At 34.3% G+C, this 22,025-nt stretch overlaps 3 protein-coding genes and 1 pseudogene across 5 annotated transcripts; 2 read left to right on the top strand and 2 right to left on the bottom strand.

Annotated features, from left to right (window-relative positions):
• The first annotated feature begins 3,113 nt into the window (after nt 1–3,113).
• On the top strand, nt 3,114–8,091 carry LOC114299037 (uncharacterized). Its single transcript, XM_028243704.2, has 3 exons — nt 3,114–3,308; nt 3,383–3,646; nt 7,603–8,091. The coding sequence occupies exons 1-3, from the start codon at nt 3,272–3,274 to the stop codon at nt 7,818–7,820; spliced, it is 519 nt and encodes a 172-aa protein (XP_028099505.1). The 5' UTR covers nt 3,114–3,271; the 3' UTR covers nt 7,821–8,091.
• A 652-nt stretch (nt 8,092–8,743) lies between these two features.
• On the bottom strand, nt 8,744–11,821 carry LOC114309556 (folate synthesis bifunctional protein, mitochondrial-like). 2 transcript variants are annotated; one of them, XM_082871133.1, is made up of 3 exons: nt 11,682–11,821; nt 10,942–11,084; nt 8,744–10,310 (listed from the first exon to the last, which is right to left on the bottom strand). In XM_082871133.1, the coding sequence occupies exons 2-3, from the start codon at nt 11,009–11,011 to the stop codon at nt 8,857–8,859; spliced, it is 1,524 nt and encodes a 507-aa protein (XP_082727259.1). In that variant the 5' UTR covers nt 11,012–11,084; nt 11,682–11,821; the 3' UTR covers nt 8,744–8,856. The 2 variants fall into 2 exon arrangements, with proteins under 2 accessions (XP_082727259.1, XP_082727258.1); XM_082871132.1 differs by lacking the exon at nt 11,682–11,821 and adding an exon at nt 11,278–11,614.
• On the top strand, nt 11,649–18,331 carry LOC145791130 (fructokinase-like 2, chloroplastic). 2 transcript variants are annotated; one of them, XM_082871131.1, is made up of 5 exons: nt 11,649–11,786; nt 14,007–14,338; nt 14,571–15,290; nt 15,820–16,291; nt 17,878–18,331. In XM_082871131.1, exons 2-5 carry the CDS (start codon nt 14,252–14,254, stop codon nt 18,108–18,110), a joined length of 1,512 nt encoding a protein of 503 aa, XP_082727257.1. In that variant the 5' UTR covers nt 11,649–11,786; nt 14,007–14,251; the 3' UTR covers nt 18,111–18,331. The 2 variants fall into 2 exon arrangements, with proteins under 2 accessions (XP_082727257.1, XP_082727256.1); XM_082871130.1 differs by having other exon boundaries at nt 11,655–11,786; nt 14,647–15,290.
• Nucleotides 18,332–20,464: 2,133 nt separating this feature from the next.
• LOC145792014 (putative 6-phosphogluconolactonase 2 pseudogene) lies at nt 20,465–21,805 on the bottom strand (annotated as a pseudogene).
• Nucleotides 21,806–22,025: the final 220 nt, after the last annotated feature.

The raw sequence follows: 22,025 nt of genomic DNA, 5'->3' as shown, positions 1-22,025 counted from the left end.
AAAATTTCTCTCTTTTTTTCTACGAACTTGGAATCGTCACAATTACAGACCAATTTACAAGGATAGCTCTCAAAGTCAAAGCCAGATTTTAAACCCAAAATGCACAAATAAAAATTTATTTATATTAATGTCTTGATCTAATTAGAACTTGTTTGGAATGTGAGTTGATTTTTTAATTATTTAACATGAATTTAAAAAGTCTTGTTTGGGATAAAAAAAAAATTATTTTTATGAGAAAAAAAATGAAATGATTATGGATTATTTGTAACTTTTGTCTTATTTTGTTAAAATAGTTTATTTTGTCTTATATAACTATTTTAATCTAAATATTCTTCCCAAACAAGTTCTTACTCAGAGGAATTTGATGGAACCTAATCATTGCCAAAACACTCTACTACAAATATGTGATTGTTGATGTCAATCTTGGTCTTTTTAATGATCTCGGTCTCGCTCTTTGTCGGAGGAATTTGATGGAACCTAATCATTGTCAACAGAATCTACTACATATATGTGATTATTGATGTCAATCTTGGTCTTTTTTATGATCTCGGTCTTCATTCAAATTGTTCGTTGTATTTCATTCTTCTTTATTTGTGTTATATTAAAACATACAAGACCTATTTATTTTAATTATTTGTTACTAATTAATTTATTCATTTTTAATATAATAAAATCATAATTTTGATCCGAACTAAACCAAGTTACATTGAGTTATTCTAGTATAGTTCTAATTCACGAGTCGGATTGATTTAAATCTAGTCCATGATTAATTTGATCTTTAGTTTAAATTTAAAATTGGTCACGATTAAATTATTTCTAATCGAAACCAAACCAACTCCTTCATGGAAAATTATATAATAATTTCGAAGTATTATGTGGTCATACTCACTCACTAATTACTATGTTCCTCAATTAGTAATACAAATAATTAATATTTCATCTTTTTTATCAATTATCTATATAATAAAGCAGGAGAATTTTTGAAAAATGTGTCAAAATGTCGTAGAAATATATTTTGTTTCAAGAGTTGAGATTAATTCCTAAATTCATTAAGGGTCAAGATTTCTTTAATTTTCACTCACCCATCTTCTTTTCCCTCCCTTTTTTTTTTCACTTATGTAATCTATCTATCTCTCTCTCTCTCTCTCTCTCTCTCCCTCTTAGGGGTGAGCAGCAGATATATCGATCCGCCCAAACCGAATCAAACCAATCCGTCGCATTTTGGACGAATACGTGATGACGAGTGGACGATTACGAATTAATTTTTTCCAATCCGCTCCGAACCGCCAAACCGTAAACACCTCCTAATAATTTATAAGACTTTGGGTATGTTTGATTTGGATTTGTAGAGTGATTTTGGAAAAAAATTTCTAAAAAATTTGTTTGGTTTATAAATTTTTCAAAATAATTTCCAAAATCACTTTCTCTCTCTTACCTATCAATCAATTACTTTTTATCTCTCCTCTCTCATTCGTAATCATTTTTTCTCTCACACGCATCTACTCAATTATAACAAAATATCAAATCATTCAAAACTCCCAAACCCCAAAACTACTTTCAAAATACACAACCAAACAAACCAAAAAAATTCTAAACTCTCTCCCCAAAACAATTTTTAAAAACTACTCTCCCAAAACCAAACCAAACATACCCTTTGTGTTTTTAATTTATTTAGATATTCTGTTTATGTTTTCAATTGAAAAAAAGTTTAGGGGTTATTTGAGATATTTTAAATAAGTGCACTTTTGAACTTTTTATGAAATATGGGTTGGGTTTGAAGTGATATGGTATAGAGAAGTGATATGACTTAAATAAGATGATGTGACTTAAATAGGATAGCGACTTTTTAAATTTTTTAGAAGATGCCAAACCTAACCTAAATATTTTGTTAAATATATTCTGTTGAAAAAGAGTTTTCAACTTGACTATATTTTTTGAATTGAAAAAAATAAATGTATTATTTATCTATATTTTTTGGTTTTAACTCTAAAAATAATAAATAAAAAGATGATATATGTTGGTTGGTTTTTGTTTTTAAAAACAAATATAGATATAACAATACAGAGGCATACAATCTCTACTACTTTCATGGTTTTGATGGTTTGAATTGTTTTTTATATTTTAAGAATCACAGATTGTAATACTTTATGTGGATGAGGCATACTGTGATTGTAATATGTAGATGAGGCATGCAGTAATTGTAATATTTTAAAGTTTCAAACTTTCTTTTTTTGGATGAGACATGCAGTGATTGTAATACTTTTTTAAGTCATTGACTGTAATATATATTTTTTTTTTTTTTGAGGAAGTGTACAAGTTGAATTATGTTGAAAATTTATAAAATTTTAAACCGCCAAACCGATTCGTATCTATCTGTCAATTTGCCAATCCACTCAATTCACATTTTCCAGATTGGCAGACGGATGTAGATTGATTTTCTCCAATCTACCAATCTGACGGACGAATGTCGAGTTGGAGGTTCCGTAGCCGCAACCGACCCGCGCCTACTCCTACTCTCTCCTGCCCACCTTCCTTCCTCTTTCCTTTTTATACTTTTATTTTTTATTTTCCTTCTTATTTCTTTATTATTTTTTTATTTTCTTTTTTACGCATTTGTTTTATTTATATCGTGTCTCCAAATACAAATATACACTATTACTATCATAAAACACCACACTATTACTATCGTAAAGCACCACGTAACCTTACTCATAGACTACCAAATGGAAACATTCCGCATATCTCCAAGTTGGCCCAACTTGTGAAAAACATGTCCAACCTACTCACAGGCTTTCTCCAACAAACTTTTTTGTGGGAGACAAGACAAAAATGTAAGCCAAATCTGGGCTAATGGGTCTTAAAAAAAAAATACATAGCAATCCAAAAAAACTAATCTGATTAAATAATACATCTTTCAAAACGTCATGAAATCAAATATATATATTTTTCATAAAGCTAAGGTGTATTGGTAATTATCATCTAAGTGTATTGATTTTTTACAAAAAAGATAAATAAAAAAAATAAAAAAATAATAATGTAATTTAAAAAAGATAAAAAAATAAAAAAATGTGCTATTTTAAGAAATGCCAAATAATAAATTGAGAATTGGGTGGGCTGGGTGGGTCAATGTTTGTGGACACACATCCAGATAGAACTGGACTGACGTAATAATCACCATTGTCACAAAAAGCCCATCACAGTTGTTCTTGTTCTTCGGAGACACTGAGCTCAGAGAGAGAGAGAGAGAGAGAGAGAGAGAGACAACAGTCCAATGAATCAACCTGTTCAGAAGAACACTCTCTACGTAGGTAAGCAATCGATACATCTAAATCTATATATATGTATGTATAGTATAGTAATGGTGGTGGGAATTTGAATTTAGGGGGTTTGGCGGAGGAGGTGAATGAATCGATACTTCACGCGGCGTTCATACCGTTCGGGGACATAAAAGATGTGAAGACGCCATTAGATCAGGCGACTCAGAAACACAGGTCATTCGGATTCGTAACGTTTCTGGAGAAAGAAGACGCCTCCGCCGCCATGGACAACATGGACGGTGCTGAGCTCTACGGCCGTGTCCTCACCGTCAACTATGCCCTCCCTGAGCGCATTAAGGGTGGTGAACAGGGTTGGGCCGCTCAGCCAAGTATGTATCTATCAATTCCCACTCCTTTTTCCTACCACTTAAAACCCTAAAATTCATCTGTCAATGTCATTGTGTGTTTGAATTTTAATCAGGTTTATGTTTCCTACTAACAAGTTTGATTTTTATTTAGTTGTCTTGCTCTTGAATTAAAAATGAATTTATTGGTGAAAAATATTGATTGATGATAAGTTTAGAGACAGCATGTTCAGGTGGTTTAGCTATCTACAACAATGTCTGGTAGAAAGTGATATAATTACCATAAATGACAATGTTAGAGGAGTGAAAGACTTAAACTGACGTGAAATGTGGTAGTAAAAAACATATATAAATTTATTGAATTTAACTAAGTATATGGCCTTTGACAGAGCAGAATGATGAAAAATGATTCATGTAGTCAATCCCATTTGAGTGGGAAAGATGGCTTGGTTGGCTCGTCTAACTCTTGAATCTTGATTTTCTTTGATGTAGAGGAGCTTTAAGGGTTTTAGAATTTAGCGAAGGCCATTCTAATATCACAATAGAGATTAAAAGGAAACTAAACTAAAAATATGACAAAAAGAGTTTGGAGTAACTGGTGTGTTGTCTAACAGACTATTGAGTTAGAATTTGGAACTGACAGACAGGGACACTAGAAGATAAAGGTACATTGTCAGAAATAACAATGAGAATTGGGGGAGAAAGATTACACCTTCAAGATATTGAAGACAATCTTCAAATTGCTCAGAAAACTATCTTCACTTTTGTCTCAGTACCTCACAGGATAAAATACCATCCAAAGAAAGTGATTACATATTGTCATATGCAGGTTAAGTGTGTATGTCACAAAATACAGCATTCCATAATATAAAAAAAGCATAGATAGTAAACACTAGTTTCAGTAAAATGTTTGATGTATGCGATTTTTTAATGTTATGGTGAAACCTTTGATTCCTCGAAAAGCGTTTCCTGTTGTTTAAATGGATGATCAAAGATGTCTATGCTACCTAGAAGATGTTTAATGAGTAGTCTAAGACTCTTAGATAAAATCGATAGAATACTTTGAGAATTCATTTTGGAATATTCTTCTTTGGCATTCACGTGCTTATCAAAATGGATGTATTTGTAGTGTTCCATATAATTTGGTGACACTTTTATGGTGTGTTTGGTTGGAGGATTTGGGAAAGAATTTGGAAAGGCAAAGGGAAAAGGTGTGTAAAACTATGTGAAATTTAGGCATGTTTTATTCATATTTCACCTACCTTTTCCATTTCCCTTTCCAAATCCCTCTTCAAATCCCTTAATCAAACACAACATTAGGATTTTATGTTATGAGATTAGAATTGGAGGAGGACATGGTAGCCACCAATAGAGTTGAAAGCAAAAAGGATCCACACAGCTAAGACAGTTAGTTTAAGACTTTCTAGAGTTGATATAAACTGTATGAACTAGAGGGAATTGAACAGAGGATGCTGAAAATGGAGATTAGGGGAAATGAAAAAAGATGGGGCAAAACTTTGGAAGGGCACTTGCTTTAACCTTTAAAAGGGCATGAATAGCTTAGAATTAGAAGATTCCAAACTCCAACACTTTTCTGGCTGGTTCCAAGACGGTAAAAATGGAACAATTCTTCTCCTTTTTTTGAAATTGACTTACATACTTTTTGATTATCATTTTCAGACTACTTTTTGGCTTTCAAAGCTCAAACTGTTGCAAATTTAATTTTCTTGAACAAGAACATCGAAAAGAATGTTAAGGAAAGCATGTGTGAGTTAGTAGCCTCATTTAGCATTCAGTATAAACTGGATCTGCTTCCATCTTATATGGTAGTATTGAATGGGTTAGAAGTTTCATTTTATTAACGAAAGTATGATTTCCGTACAACACAAAAACCATGTGTAAAGTCCTTTAATGGTCTCAGAATGCAAGTTATTGAAAACCTTTGGAGGCATAAAATATTTGTCTCAACAGGCTTATTGGTGCACTATGAAGCATGGATACATTGAATATGGAAATTTTCTAACAATGTGAGCTACAGATGCATTGAGGATAAATGGTATAAAAAAGTAATTGTGTAATAACATATTTGTAACACACTATGTCATTAGTTTTCTATAAAATATTTGCACTTTCAAATTTGTAATGTATGTACATAAAATAAATAAAGATTAGGGTTTTTGTTATGTGGACACAAATTTAGCCCAAATTTGACATGCTTTAATCACACTATTTCTCAAATTTTCTCATGCAAGGAGTATGCAAAAATGTTGAAAACTATTCTTGCATTATTCTAAAAATAGTTCTAATTTTACATAAAAAATGTCACATCTTAATTTCAAGATGGTTCGGTATCTTAAGAGTTCCCAAAATATCTGATACTAACTTATTCAAAATTAAAGAAAATTAATTTATAATTGTGGATAAGTTTAGAAAGTATCTGATAAATATTGGAGGAGTGTCGATACCCCGTATGATACGGATATGACTCCCTTATATAAGTATTCACACTTCGTAATTGGTGCACGTTTTGTTCAGATACATGACTTTCAAAGCGAATAGAATGTTGTGAACAAAACACCTTGCCTAAGTGGCCCTGTCGATAATAAGCCCTTGCCTTGGCCATTTACTAGTTCTATGGAGCCTTGGGATCAGAACTTGTTTCAATTCCAGTCCATGACTGAAGTACTCAAACCCAATCTTAAGTATGTTTTTTATCCGATACTTATTCAAAATTAACGAAAATTAATTTATAATTGTGGATAAGTTTAGAAAGTATTTGATAAATATTGGAGGAGTGTCGGTACCCGGTATGATACGGATATGACTCCCTTGTATAAATATTCGCACTTTGTAATTGGTGCACGCTTTGTTCAGATACATGACTTTCAAAGCGAATAGAATGTTATGAACAAAACACCTTGCCTAAGTGGCCCTGTCGATAATAAGCCCTTCCCTTGACCATTTACTAGTTCGATGAAGCCTTGGGATCGAAACTTGTTTCAATTCCAGTCCATGACTGAAGTACTCAAACCCAATCTTAAGTATGTTTTTTATCCGATACTTATTCAAAATTAAAGAAAATTAATTTATAATTGTGAATAAGTTTAGAAAGTATTTGATAAATATTGGAGGAGTGTCGGTACCCTGTATGATACGGATATGACTCCCTTGTATAAGTATTCACGCTTCATAATTGGTGCACGTTTTGTTCAGATACATGACTTTCAAAGCGAATAGAATGTTATGAACAAAACATCTTGTCTAAGTGGCCCTGTCAATAATAAGCCCTTCTCTTGGCCATTTATTAGTTGGATGAAGCCTTGGGATCGGAACTTGTTTCAATTCCGGTCCATGACTACAGTACTCAAACCCAATCTTAAGTATGTTTTTTATGCAGTGTAGCTCGCTTCTCAGCATGCTTTGGTGCATGTTGAAAAAAGAATAGCTTTCTTGTGGCGTGGAAAGCTAATGTCCAAAACAAATACGTTAATGTCCACAAGAAAGAAAGAAAAAATTTGGAAACAAGATCATCTACTCATTTTTCCGTCACGTGGTCATATCTGCATATAGCTGTGCTTCTACAGTTTAATCTCATGTACAGCATTGCATATTTTTCCTCTATTTGTCACTGACTTACTGCTCTCATGAAAGAATTCATGTTCTCAAGTGCATTTTTGTTTTTAGTTTGATTCTTTACCTATCTTTCTTAGATGGTTGTCTTATTTATCCAATCCATTCTGTTTGGATAGAGGCTTCCAACATTATGATTTTTCCCCTTTTTATTTCTAGTTGATTTCACTTATATATTATATTGACTTCGGCAAGAGGCACAAATTTTAAGATTATAATTGCTTTCTCAAATATATTCTGGTGGCGCGTTAATATCAGTTTCAGGTTTGCCATTTGACAGTTGTATTGCTCTTGTGGGTTACAGTTTAAAATAAGTGTTAACATTTTCATTTTTTTCCTCAATTTCTCAGTTTGGGCGGATGCGGACACATGGTTTGAACGGCAGCAACAAGAAGAAGAAATGCAGCGTATTCAGGCAGAGAATCGGGCTACAATGGAGGCAGCAGAGGAGTTGCATAGAAAGAAAATGGCCCAAGAGCGAGAAGGGGAAAAGGAAGAAGAAACAGATACCAAGGACGACCCAATGGCGAGGGCTGAAGCCGAAGTTTTGAAACAGGATAGTTCTTAAGCATTCAATGGAGAAACTGTTACAATGTCCTAAACCATTTTTTGCAGAAAATACTCTTTACAATGTAAACCATTTTTTGGTTTGCGTGTCTACTGTTGTGTTTTTTTTTTTTCCAACTCTGATGACTTCATTCTAGTGGAACAAATGCTTGCAGTATTGTACAGATAACAATGTTATTTGTTAACCTACTACTTTAAATGGTTTTACACTATGCTGATCCTTAACTTACATATGTTATTCACCGGTATCATTATTGTTATTTTGAAATCAATTATAGATAGCACGTGCCCTCTTCGAGTTTTATCTACGAAAATTTTTCTTATCAAAAGAATAATAATTTTTGTTTTTTTTTTTTTTTTTTTTATTTCATTGAAATGGCCTAAAAGTTTCATTTCCACAAGCCTTCCAGCAGCTACAAGAGATTTGGTGATAAGAATCAAGAAGATGTTCGATAGCGATTACCTCTTCTGCAGCCTTGAAGGGAGAGAAATACTCAGCAGCCATTTTTATAGCACATACAAATAAATACACTTTTGATCTCTTATGAATGTGGGTAGTTATAGAAGTTGGTGTTATAGGTATGTTTGTATTGATTGTTCTTTCTATTCATATGTAATCTTCAAAACCTGTTTTGTTAAACATGAACTAAACGATGAGAATACTGTACTCAAATCAATTTTTTGTCATTTTTTATTTAAATAAATAATTAATTCAGTAAACTTCATTCTGGGGGGGTTTCCATCATCAATCTTGGAATATTCATATTTTTTTTTCTATCTTTTGAATCAAATTTTTTTTTTTTTTGGTTTTTTTTTTTGTTTGGTGTGTGTGTGTGTGGGGGGGGGGGGGGGGGGGGCGGTGGTTAGAGGGCACATAAAATCAACAATGTTACAGGGAAAGTAGCTCGAAAACTGACTAAAAAATGAAGAAAATGAAGCAGATGGACTACATTCATTTAGGTATAACCGATGACATACAAAATTTAAATCAGAATTTGAAATTTGCATGATTGTTTGTTTCTCATCATGCAAAAGATCTATCTCCTTTTCAGCATTGCATCACAAAGCTTCACAGCATCAAGATTATCTCTAATGTTATGTACTCTCACAATATTTGCTCCACCCAAAACCCCAGCTGTGACAGATGCAACAGTTGCCGGATCTCTATCAACTGCGTCAGGTTGACTGCAAACATCACCTAAAAATCTCTTCCTTGAAGGTCCGATCAATAGCGGAGCATGCGACAAACCTGAACTCTTCCTCGCAATCTCTGCTCGAATGGTTGATAAGCCCATGAGAATGTCCAAATTTTGTTCAGTATTTTTTGAGAATCCAATTCCTGGGTCAATAATAACCCTCCAAGCTGGGATACCCGCTATTTCAGCATCTCTAGCCCGCAAGTATAACTCTGACCCAACCTGTTTGCAAACATCGTCATATTGTAGGTTTTTGCTATTTTGCATTGTAGACGGATCCCCCCTCATGTGCATTGTGACATAAGGTACCTGAAGGCGTGCCACAACACTATGCATTTTGGAGTCTAATTGTCCACCAGACACGTCGTTTATGAGATGAGCCCCTTTGCTGACCGCTTCTGAAGCAACCTCGGAATAAAAAGTATCCACAGATAAGAGTTTCCCTTCAGCCTCGGGCATTTTCAGAACAGCTTCTAAAACGGGGATTAGTCTATCCAATTCTTCCTCAGCAGAAACGCTAGGTGCCATTGGGCGTGTGGATTGTGCGCCAACATCAATTATATCTGCACCCTCGGAAATCATGAAATGGGCCTGAGAGACTGCAGCGTCCACAGACTGAAACTTCCCTCCGTCACTGAAACTATCTGGGGTCAGATTAAGGATACCCATGACAGAGGTTCTTTCCGACCAGTCCCACAAGCGATTTCCAACAGGCAAAACCCTTTTTAATCCATCCTTCCCAATAAGGGATTCACCGCCAAGTTTCTCCCATGATTCAAAAAGTCCACCCGAATGGACTGACAAATCATGCCATCGTGCAACAGTATCACTGTCGATAGATGATCCGATCAAGTCCATCATTGGAGCCATTACAAACGGCCTCTCCCAAATTCTTTCATGGGGTACTGTAAGAATCTCGGAAGAAATTTTGAATTTCCCATAGAACAATATGTCCAAGTCAATTGGTCTTGGACCATACCTTATCCCATCAGTACGCCCCAAGTCCTTCTCAATCTTCTTAAGTACTCCCAACAGTTCATGAGGCCCGAGTTTTGTAACACCTCTAACAGCAGAATTGAGGAAGCGAGGTTGTTCCGTCACATAAGCAGGCTCCGTCTCATATAAACAGGCATGCCTTGCAATGTGTATGCCTGATTTCTTCAACAACTGCAATGCTTCATTAAAGTTATGAAGTCTATCCCCCACATTGCTTCCTAAAGCTATTACTACTTCATGTTCTTGTGCATGAACTTCCACAGAAGTGTCTGAAGACGAATGGAATAAAGAAAGGCATGCTGCCAAAAAGAAAAGAAACAAGTATCAAGAAAGTAACCAAACCCTCCAATAATATTTCAGGAGATACGCAATTATATTATATATATGTTATGCAACATTTAGGCATCCGAAACAAAATGTCATTTCAAAGCTGAAAATTGAGAAAGTTTGGTGTTCGCATCCAGTTCTTTCCTGATTAAGCCATTAAACATCAAGTTTATGGTTCTAATCTTCCAGGCAAAGATCTTCTTTTAGGGTTGAATTTTACAAACTGAAGCTTCTAATTATTTTTGGGGGTATTGTTCTTCTTGAAGAAGATGATCAGAAGAAAATAAAAAATTCTTCAATGGAACTTTCTAATTTAAAATCCAGACCTGATCCCTTCAAATGACATAGCTCTAAACATGTCACAAGCTATTAAATTAACTCTATGCAACTACATTTTTGCTGTCACAATCATAAACCTAATCTTTCTCGGAACTTGGAAACCGATTTATATTATACATACATTTTATGGATCAGAACTTGAACAAAAGCATTGTGGTTTCATGATTTCTTGGCATCCAATAACAATATGATTCAAGAAAGCCCATACCCTATAAAAATTACACTAAAAATCAATGATCCAATAAAATAAGGAGTGGAGACTACCTCTACAAGATTTTATGACAGCACCTCTAAACCCACATTTGATGGGTGCTAACTGTTTGAAAATGTTCATCTGAGGACAGGTCTTTCTCCAACACAAACTTGCAAGTCAGAATTCCTTTCAGTTCAACACAATTTCAAGAGCACTGCAGACACAGTAGTCATACATAAAATTGAAGTAATTAGTGAAACAAAAAAAATACTTGCACAAACCATTCAAGTAATTCCATCTCCGATTGTCCAAAAAGTAAAATCTTTGTAATATTCAGAACCATTCATGAACATCACAGCAAATATGACTAGAATTTAAAATAAAATAAAATAAAAAAGCATTTATACCATTATAATTAAAACATTTATCATTCATAGGATTTGAGAATGCCAGTTTCTGATGAAGCAGTCTAACAAAACTAATGAATATGCTGAAGAAATCGATAAAATAGAAGTAACCCATTTGACTGATTTGCAAGAAAACGAGCTGTCTACTGCTGAAATAGCTCAAATCTACCGAATTGCATTCTGGGTTAGAGAGAGAGACAGAGCTTCGGTGGAATTTTGATGGTGAACAACCCTAGTGGCATTTTGGTAACTTAAAGGTAAATGAGTGGCATTCAGTGACATGGTTTAGATAATGCATTCTTTTCTTTTTTTTTCTTTTAACTTTCTAAAAAAATTCCAAAATCATAATCAAATGGGCTAGCCCCGAAGCCAAATGGGGGTTTTCTCTCCCCTCATCCTCTCACCAGTTTCACTCTGATAAACCCTTTCTGGGTTTACACAAAAACCCAGTCTTGGAGCTCTCTGGCAATGGCGTCTGCCTCTCTCACCCAGTTCCTATCATTGCCCAGGTTCTTTCTCTTCCCTCAATTATCTCTTTATACCCATCTTTAGTTCCATATATCTTGTGAATTTGAACAGAAAATATATATTCTTTGAGGGTTTATGATAGAGAAAAAAGATAAATGAAGTTGGGACCCATTTTGTTTGTGTTAGTAAAAATCATGTATTTTATGGTGCAAACATTTTGTTTTCTTAAAGATATTCAAAAAAACTTAAAACCTAATTTGGTGATTTTTTTTTTTTGGGGGGGATAAAAATCAATGGGGCCGTTTGGTGTAGCTGTTAAAACAGATTATAACTTATAACTTAACAGATTATAGATTATGACTGTTTGGTGTAACTGTTGGATTATAGATTTAAGTTGTTGAGTGGTGTTTGTTAAATAAGCTGTGAAGTAGCTTTTTGCTGTGTAAATGTCTTTTTTACCCTTGTTAGTTGTAAATTGATTTTTTCTAGACTTTTTGCTATTAATTACATATTAAGAGATCATTCCAACACCAAATTAACATAACCCTATTATTTTTAAATAATAATACAATGAAATAAATATTACACAAAAATAAATTTTTATACAATGATTTCAGATTTTTAAAATAATAAATAATAATAACTTGAAATAAATAAATATTATGAAATAAATAATAATACAATGATTTCAGATTTTTTAACATCAAAAATCTTATGAGATAAATTAATTTATTGAAGCTTTTTTTGATTATAGATTTAATTGGTGGTGTTTGAATTAATCTTAAGATAAATAATCTTATGAAATAAGCTATAAAAATTAATCTTAAGATAAATAAATAAATCTAATAAGATAAATAGCAGCTGCATCAAAAAAAGCTTCAATAAATTAATCTTATGAAATAAGCTATAAAAATTGTTAATTTTTTTAATTTATTATTAATCCATTACAATTAATATTATTTAATAATATAAAAATTGTTAATTTTTTTAATTTATTACTAATCCATCACAATTAATATTAACTAATAATATTAAAATTTTTAATTTGTTTAATTTATTATTAATCCATTACAGTTAATATTAATTAATAATATTAAAATTGTTAATTTGTTTAATTTATTATTAATCCATTATAGTTAATATTAATTAATAATATTAAAATTGTTAATTTTTTTAATTTATTATTAATCCATTACAGTTAATATTAATTAATAATATTAAAATTGTTAATTTTTTTTAATTTATTATTAATTCATTAGAATTAATATTAATTAAAATATAAAAATTGTTATGAAATGCATCTGGAAGTCCTAGCCAAACCCTACCGCCGGCGGCCCTAGCCACCGCCGGCCGCACCCTTCTTCTCCTCCTCATCCCACACTCCAGCAGCCCTCTGCAATCATTGATCACGAAGAGAGAGAGAGAAGCTTGTTGTTGATCGCGATCGCGAAGAGAGAGAGAGACAGGCGTTGATCGCGATCGCGACGCCGGAGAAGAGAAGGGTTTCAGATCGCGACGCCGGAGAGAAAGGGAAGAAGGGTTTCAGATCGCGACGCGACGCCGGAGAATAAGGGTTTCATCGCGATGGGTTTCATAGCACAGCCAGAAAACAACGTCGAAGAGAGAGAGAGAGAGAGAGAGAGAGAGAGAGGGATCTGGTTCATAATGCCAGACTTCTCGCCGGAAATCGCCTGTGTCGCCGGAAATCGCCACTCTCCTCTCTCTCAAAGAGAATGAACAGTGATTTCGTGGTTTATATAGTGGCAATTTCGTAATGCTTCAAATTATTGAAGGGCATTTAAGTAATTTCCACACTCCTCCGCATAATCCCAGTTGCGGAAGCTGCTCCAAGCAGCTTCTGATTTTCAACTTTTTTATGTAAGAAAAAAATCTGTAGAAGCTCAAGTGGTTGGCCTTAAGCTCAACCAAACAGTCTGTAGTAACTTTTTAGAAGTCAAAAGTTATAATCTGCCCAAATTAAGCCAGACCAAACACCCTCAATAAACTCGTCATTTTTATATGGTTTTGGCTGAATAATTTTAGAATTTTGAAAATATATTTTTTGGTGCTTTTTTTTCTTTTTGTCAAACTAGTTTTATTGTTCCAAATTTTTTTTTGAAACATTGATTCTGAAAATGAAACCAAACAGAGCTCTTGGAGACTTGACTGGTTTGATTAGGTTGCTGACCCAATTGAGGTTTAGGAGGAAAAAGTGAAAACCCTTTTGCTAACAACTCCAATTTTCATGTTTTGGTGAGCAGGTGGCACTCAAAGTGGCCTTTCTTCCCGTCATCAAGCGTTGTGCAACTTCATGATCCACATAAGAGATGGGGTCTTATGGCAATTTCTAGGAAAAAAGTTAAAGAGTCCTTAGCTCAAGAGTTATCGGGCGAAGAAGGGATTGTTGTAGAAAAGAAAACATCTAGAACATCCAAACGCTCATCCGCTAGAAGTAGGAAGAAGGTAATAGAGGATAGTCCAGAGGATGATTTTGTGTCAGTGGTGAATGCTGATGTTACAGATGAGGAAATCAATAAGCCCCCAGCATCAGGTGAAGATTCAAAGAAAACCCGAAGAAGAACTCGAAGGAAAGGTATACATTTTATCATATAAGGGGCATGCTTTTGGATTTTGCATTGTCAATACAATTTGCACTCATATTTGGTATGCCAAATGCTAACAAGGGCACTTGTTAAAATCGAAAATGTGATATAAAGTGTTTTGGAAAAATGTAAAATAATTAAAAAATTGTTTTAAAATTCATAAAATGTTTTAAATTTAGTGATAAATGTCTCGGGATCTACTCATTTTTTATTTTTTTTTAGTACCCCAGGGCACTTCTTAGCAAGACCCTTTTTGTTTACTTCATAATATTGCAATCTTCAACTTCATGGCTCACAGCTGAATCTACTTCTAGCGTGCTGGGGGAGGAAAAAGTTGAAAAAAAGATAATGAGGCGGGGAAGGATCAAGAAAAAGGTTGATGATACGGAAAATGAAGTGAGTGAGATGGAACTTAGTGATCGGGAGGGGGATTCATTCATTGTGAATGTGGAGGATGAATATGACGAAGACCTGGAACTTGGAAAAGATGGGGACGAGGAAGTTAGCTTTACTTATGGATGGCCTCCTCTGGTCTGTTGCTTTGGTGCTATTCAACACGCATTTGTGCCGTCAGGAAGGCCAGCCAATAGACTTATAGACTATGAACTGCAAGAAAGAATGAAGGATGCGTTGTGGACCCCGGAAAAATTTGTGAGGGCACCTGGAGGATGTGCAAGTAATGTTGCGGTGGCTCTTGCAACCTTGGGTGGTAAAGTTGCCCTAATGGGAAAAATTGGGGATGATGACTATGGTCAGTCCTTGTTATATTACTTAAACGTGAACAATGTTCAAACCCGATCCATGCGTATTGACAGCAAAAGAGCAACAGCAGCATCACAGATGAAAATTGGTAAGAGGGGTGGATTAAAAATGACATGTGTCAAACCATGTGCGGAGGATTCTTTATCAAGGTCTGAGATCAATATTGATGTGTTGAAGGAGGTAAGGGATTTAAATTTTATGGAAAACGGTTCTTATTTATTGTGGTAATTTTCAATGTCGGTTGTTGAATTGTGACATATTGATTTCTATTGGTTTTATTTTGTTTGCCATCATCAATTTTGTGCACTATCACAACATGAAATGTTTTCATTTGGGCATTATTGATCGATAGCACCCCTATATTTTCTATACATTTTTCGATAGCACCCTTATATTATTGGTCGATAGCACCCTTATATTTTCTGATGTATTAATATAAGCTTCAAGAAGGATAGGATTCAGTTGAAATATGAGAATTTGGCACACTTCTCTCTCATTTGTATGTGCATCTTTACACAGGAAATGTCCCAATGCATAAAATTGAACTTCAAGAAGAATAACTTGACGGGAACTAGATGAATGCCTGTTAGATGTACTATTCTTTCGTTTGGTGCACAGTACAAGCAGCTTGCTCAAGATTTCAGTGCGAGCTGTCATACAAGCAACATTGTTATCATCTATTTATCGATTCTGTGAACGTCACATTCAGGCAAAGATGTTTTACATCAACACATTCTCCATGCTTGACCGGAACATGAGATCTACCATGTTGCGAGCCATCAAGATCTCCAAGAAATTAGGAGGAATTATATTTTATGATCTTAACCTTCCATTGCCACTATGGCAGTCTTGTGAAGAAACCAAAATGTTCATACAAGAGGTGTGGAACCTTGCAGATGTTATCGAGGTTACCAAACAAGAACTCGAGTTTCTATGTGGGATCAAGCCCTCTGAAAATTTTGACACTAGAGACAATGATAGATCTAAGTTCATTCATTACACGCCAGAAGTATTTGGTCGACTTTGGCATGAAAATCTAAAGGTTTTGTTTGTGACAAATGGGACTTCGAAGATACACTACTACACCAAGGAGCACAATAGTGCAGTTCTCAGGATGGAGGATGCACCTATCACCCCATTCACTGGTGATATGTCGTCATCTGGAGATGGCATTGTTGCAGGTAGAAATTGCAAAATCTGATTTATGTTCCCTTTTTTGTTCCCCTAATCACTGAAGAGCAGACTTCTTGTGAGGTCAACTATACTGTGGAGCCACTGGAATCCTACATCTGTTTCGAACATATATTTACACCTAAAGACACCTACAATTTTACATGTGGTCAAAAAAGTTTTTTGAACCATACAGGCCTTATTATTAATTTTTTTTCTTTTTTTCTTTTTTATCATTTTACTTAGTATCTCATTCCATAACTTTTAACTAATTTGGCACAGGATTGTTGGCCTTTCTATTGGTGGCTTTCACCAGTAACTTACAGTCTGTCATTGTTTGCATTAGCATACTTTCTTAATTGTCAAATCACTCTGTGTAGGCAGCTTTGAGTCTACTAAAATTTTTTACATAAGAGTGCTGTTACTGCTCTATGATCTATTTGCTTGCATTTTCTTTCTTTCCTTTCAATTTGTAGTGGATGCCTTTTATGAAAGACCTGATATTTTGTTTTTGTACATTTTCTTACTTCTGGTTGTTATTACATCTATAGAAGTATTATATTCTCTTGCATCTTGTAAAATGGAATCATACGAATGAACTACTTGGGATGCCCCATTTAAACATAAATATAAGGGCAAATTACATATACCCCCCTCGAGGTTTAACAAAATTACAGATACCCCTGAGGTTTGAGAAATTACAGATACTCCCCTGAAGGTACTATTTGCATAACAAATTATGGAGCAAATTATTATGAAAATATAAACCTCATGGGGTAATTTGTTATGAAAATATAAACCTCAGGGGGGTATCTGTAATTTTTGAAACCTCAGGAGGTATCTGTAATTTAGCTAAACCTCGAGGGAGGTATATGTAATTTGCCCTAAATATAAAAGAAAGCTGCCTACTGAATGTGATTTGCCTCTGGCATTGTTTTATGGGTTCGTCTTGGAGAAAAGGCATTGTAGAACCATGGTTGATAGAATTCGGAGATAGATTTATTAGGTTTTTGAAGCAAATTTGAGGACGAATTAAGATATACTTCTAGAATAATTTTTTTAACAATTAGACATCCAATAATATTGTTTATTTTTTATCCAAATTAATCATGTAGGAACACATTTCTATGTGCATTATGACAATGTTTTGACGTTTCTCCATGTCAAAACTTCACCCACCTTAGCTTTTTGTTTGTATATTTGAGTTTTTTTACTCCTAAGGAAACCATCGTGAAATCTATTGCAAAAAACCTTTGAGATCATTTTTGAATGGTAAATTTACCGTTTTGGAATGAAAGTGTATCATATTTAAGAATATGCATTCCAAAACATAGTTCGCCTAGGGTGTTGGTGTATTTTGGTAACAATTGTGAAAATTTGTCATTTTTGTTATGATATTTGCGGCATGCATTCATGTATGGAAAATGTTAGATACATGCAGAAGTATGAAAATGTTAGATACACGCAGAAGTATAAACATCTTTCTTTCTTTGGATCATCCCTGCGCCAACATTTTCTCTGGAAAAACATTACAACCCTTGTTCTCTTTCTGAGATGCAACCTTAATTTTCTAATTTTCTTTGCAACATCTTTGCAGCTCTCATGAGAATGTTGACGGTTCAGCCACATCTTATCACCAACAAAGGATACTTGGAACAGTCAGTCAAGTATGCCATTAACTGTGGAGTGATTGATCAATGGCGGTTGGCACGGACAGTTGGCTTCCCTCCCAAAGAAGTTATGGAAGAAAATGTTGAGCCCGATCCAAATGGCATAAGATCAATTACTGAGAGGGAATACCGCACACTGCAGCCTGGGCCTGTGAGTTGATCAAACTCGGTTCTCCAATTAATAAGGATTGTGGTGTTTTTTGCCTTTGATGAGCCACAATTATCCCAATCCCTGTAAAGTGAACTGATTTTAGTTTTTTTTTTTTTTTTTTTTAACCATGAGGTTATTGATGTAACTTAGAGAACACCAATTTTGAAATGTGTGGGTATTATCTACTACCATAGAATGAGAATGGCAAGTTTTCAGGTTTAAGTCACAAAGATTTTCCATTTCTATTTTGCCTGCACCCATCGTAGTCATTGCATAATACAATTTGAAATTAGAAAGAATTAATATTTAGTCAGCATATGCAATGATGTTAATAAATATTATTCTTATTGTATTATTTATTTGTTAGCATTATATCCAGATTAATTTCCGTCCTTTGAATAGAGGATATAGTAATTTTTCTTAGGTTTCTCAGTTTATTGTTATTTTTTAAGATCAACCCAAGACACATGAGGCTGTAGACATACTTGACTGAGTTGGTTGTTATAGCTCATAATTCTGTCATGCACATTTCAGAAACACCTGGAACATCACCTGCGATGCAAAACTGAGTATTCTTTTCAGTTTTTCTCTTCTTTGAACTGGTGTGCTTAAGACCAAGTGTTGGGTGTATGAGACACTCCCTTTTCTGGTGTAATGTCCAAGTTCTTTCTCCCCATCTTCCCAACTCTTGATTCTTTGAAGAAAAAAAAAAAAAAAAAAAAAAAAAAAAAAAAAAAACTTGTGTTCATATGGGTATGGCCAAGCAATGTAAAATAGTGTATATATATCTATATATATATATTGAGTTTTTTTGGTGCAGTTTATGTACTACTTACAATCTTTTTTTTTTTTGAGAAATTATGTCAAAGTGTTTGGTATATCTTCTACGTGCAACTTATGTTTTATAGCTTATGAAGCAAATTTTACTTGAAGAAGTTAAAAAATTGATACTTTTAACTTTTACTTTCTTATTAATAGCTTTCAGTTTTATCAATAGCAAGTTTCAATGGTAACTTCATTCAAAGTTATGTATTTAGGGTTTAAAATAGAGTAGTTTTTTTTTAACATAAAAAATAGAGTAGGTAAAGCAGCTAAATTTTGATTTTGTGAAGTGATGTCAAGTTCTCTACGGTGGTAGCAATTGTCTTTGAAAAAAGGACATGTAATTATTGGTCCTAGAATGGGGCCAAAACCAAGTTGTCAAGACTATCAATCTATTATTTTATTTCTTTTCAGTTTTGGAATATAGTAACAATTTGTGAACTAAAAAAAAAAAATTGAGAAATTAAATACAAAATCACATGATTGAGCTTAGATATATATCATTTTCAAAAAAAAAAAATTATTAAGATAATTTTTAATTACAAAACTGTTATGCTTACGCATCATTCTCTCCCTTTAAGATAAAATAAAATACAATAGCAAAGAAAAAAAATAAAACAACCACCAACAAAAAAAGAAAGCAAGGAAAGAACTTGGTTATCTTTTTTCTTTTGAAAAGAAAAGATGAACTAAGAAATCACAACTTCAAGATAACCTAAACTTTATGACAATTTAATAGAACATCTACGAGGGGAGAAAATGCCAGGATACTACTGAAAACACCAACTAAATTTCTTTTCTCACCCACCTTTCCCAATTTCCCCATATGGGTCACTTCGGTATAGTTTTTTATTTTTTTTTTTGCAAATTAAAAGATAATAATAAAAAAATAGAAGACAAAAACAACCCTCTCTCACCTTTCTAATATTCACTTTTTTTTTCTAATTTATTTAAACTATTTGTCTGATACATTGTAAGGCAAAAACTATATTAAACTGTCTTGCACACATTTAAAACGAAAAAAAAAAAAAGGAACAACCATATAAGTTATACCAAACAACCTTATAAATCAAAAATTGTGCTTCACGCAGGTGTAGAGAGAAGTTGGTGAATGCATTTTGTAGTACCCAAAATGCCATTATTTACATTTCACCATCATGGACAAAAAGAAGGGCTTGTTTTCCCACAGATTGATGAGATCAGATTCATATCAATGTGGAACTGAAAAACAGAAGAGGACTTAGTATTTAAAAGCCCCAAACTTCTCAACCTCTTCTTACAAGAAAGCATAGTCACACTTTCCCCAACAACCCCCACAAAAGAGAGGGAAAAAAGCCCAAAAAAGGAGAGAGAGAGAGAGAGAGAGAGAGAGAGATTAACCCAACTTTGAAAAGGAAAAGAACTAATGGAAGAGGGTGTTTCGACAAATGTACGATCCCTCAGCTACATACAACAAACATAAGCGCTTTGGCAAGAAGAGCTCGGCCCTAGTCGGAAAATTGAGCACCGTCGAGTTTTGAGGCAGCCGCCATGCCCAAAATTCATACCAACTTCCCCTTGGTTGGCTGAACCATCCTCGAAGGCAATGACAGGTAGTCAGGCCCCACGTCGTCAATTGCCAAGTGTACAGCCTCCGCTTTGCTGCCACCTGTCACAACCACAGCCACATTGGACTCCGAGTTGATGACAGGGATGGTGAAAGTGATTCTCTCGGGTGGGGGCTTGGGTGAATCAGTGATGAAAGTTACCCATTGGTCTTTCTCATTGAGCACGGAGTGATTAGGAAATAATGAGGCAACATGTCCATCCGGGCCCATTCCGAGAAGGATGAGGTCGAACTTGGGGCAGTCGCTGATCTCGGATACACTGATGACACGGGTTTTCACAAGCTGTCTGATGACAAATTCGTAGTCATCTGCAGCTTGCTCACATCAATTTGATTCTCACCCAGATGAGAAATTTGATCCGGATGCACTTCCAGTTGTCCAACTCATCACATTCAAGGACATAGTTGGCACAAACATCACTACTGCAGGGATGTTTTCGGGAATCTATGAATCTCCATTCACATCAATTTGCCTATTTAATATTTCATTTTCCATTGATTTTGACCCTTTGACTACTTCATGGGTATGTTCTAATGTGTCAGGTTACTCTGAGGACGTGTCTCCTGAACCATGTCCCGAAACCTCCTCATTTTCTAATTCTTCCTCAGCTTGCTTCTTATTTTTGCATTCAAGAAGCCGTGTAGCGATTTTATGATACCAAGATCTTAAGCTACATTTTATTGGTGTAATCGAGGGACTAAATGCTTCCCTGGGTTCCACTTTGAATTCAAGTGGATAAATCATCTAGTACGTTGCAAATTCAGAATCTTTCATCGATTGAGCATTCTCAAATTGTGCATTGGACTCTTCCAGATTGGTGTCTCATCCTGGCCAATTACCCATGTACAGCCTCATTTTTCTTCATTCATATGTGTAAGGAAATTTTTGGTAGTGCATTACATATAGAAGCTATGCTTGCTGAGTTTGATTCTTTTGCCTTTTTTTTAATAATAAATTTGCTTTTGAACTTCTTCTTTTGTTTTTTTGGTTATTTATTTTACAATGTAAATTTGTGTATTGTTGATAGACACCGAGATTGGTTAGTAGTTGATGAGCAAGGGAAGGATGTTCATGGGAGTGATGTTTGAATACAATTTTCTTTGTTCTTGTGATATTACCAACATACTCTTTCTTGCTACTTGTTAATAATTTGCATTACTTGGTATTTCTTGCATTAAGATCCCTCTTAAGTTGTTGATAACTGTAGAAATTTTTGTGGGATCCCAGCATAAGTACATCAGGTTCAACGGCATAAACCTCATCTAAATGCTGCATAATGTCCTGTTTTGTGATTTATAATGATTGGTGATCAATATGGATCAAGGACCGGTTCATGTCCACATTTGGTGTCAAGATATGCGAATTCTCGCTTTCAAAAATGATTTCCTATGTTGCAATGAAAAATAATTCTTGAAAGGAAGACAATAAAGTTTAATATCTCCCTCCTGATCATCTGCAACAATTTTTTGGAAATTGTTAGAACCATCACAAATCA

Source organism: Camellia sinensis, chromosome 5 (genome assembly GCF_055761805.1).
Source record: "Camellia sinensis isolate YWXY chromosome 5, ASM5576180v1, whole genome shotgun sequence".
In the NCBI taxonomy this organism is placed as follows: Eukaryota; Viridiplantae; Streptophyta; class Magnoliopsida; order Ericales; family Theaceae; genus Camellia; species Camellia sinensis.
The sequence above is the reverse complement of the archived record's forward strand: the minus strand, read 5'-3'. Positions and strand labels throughout refer to the sequence as shown.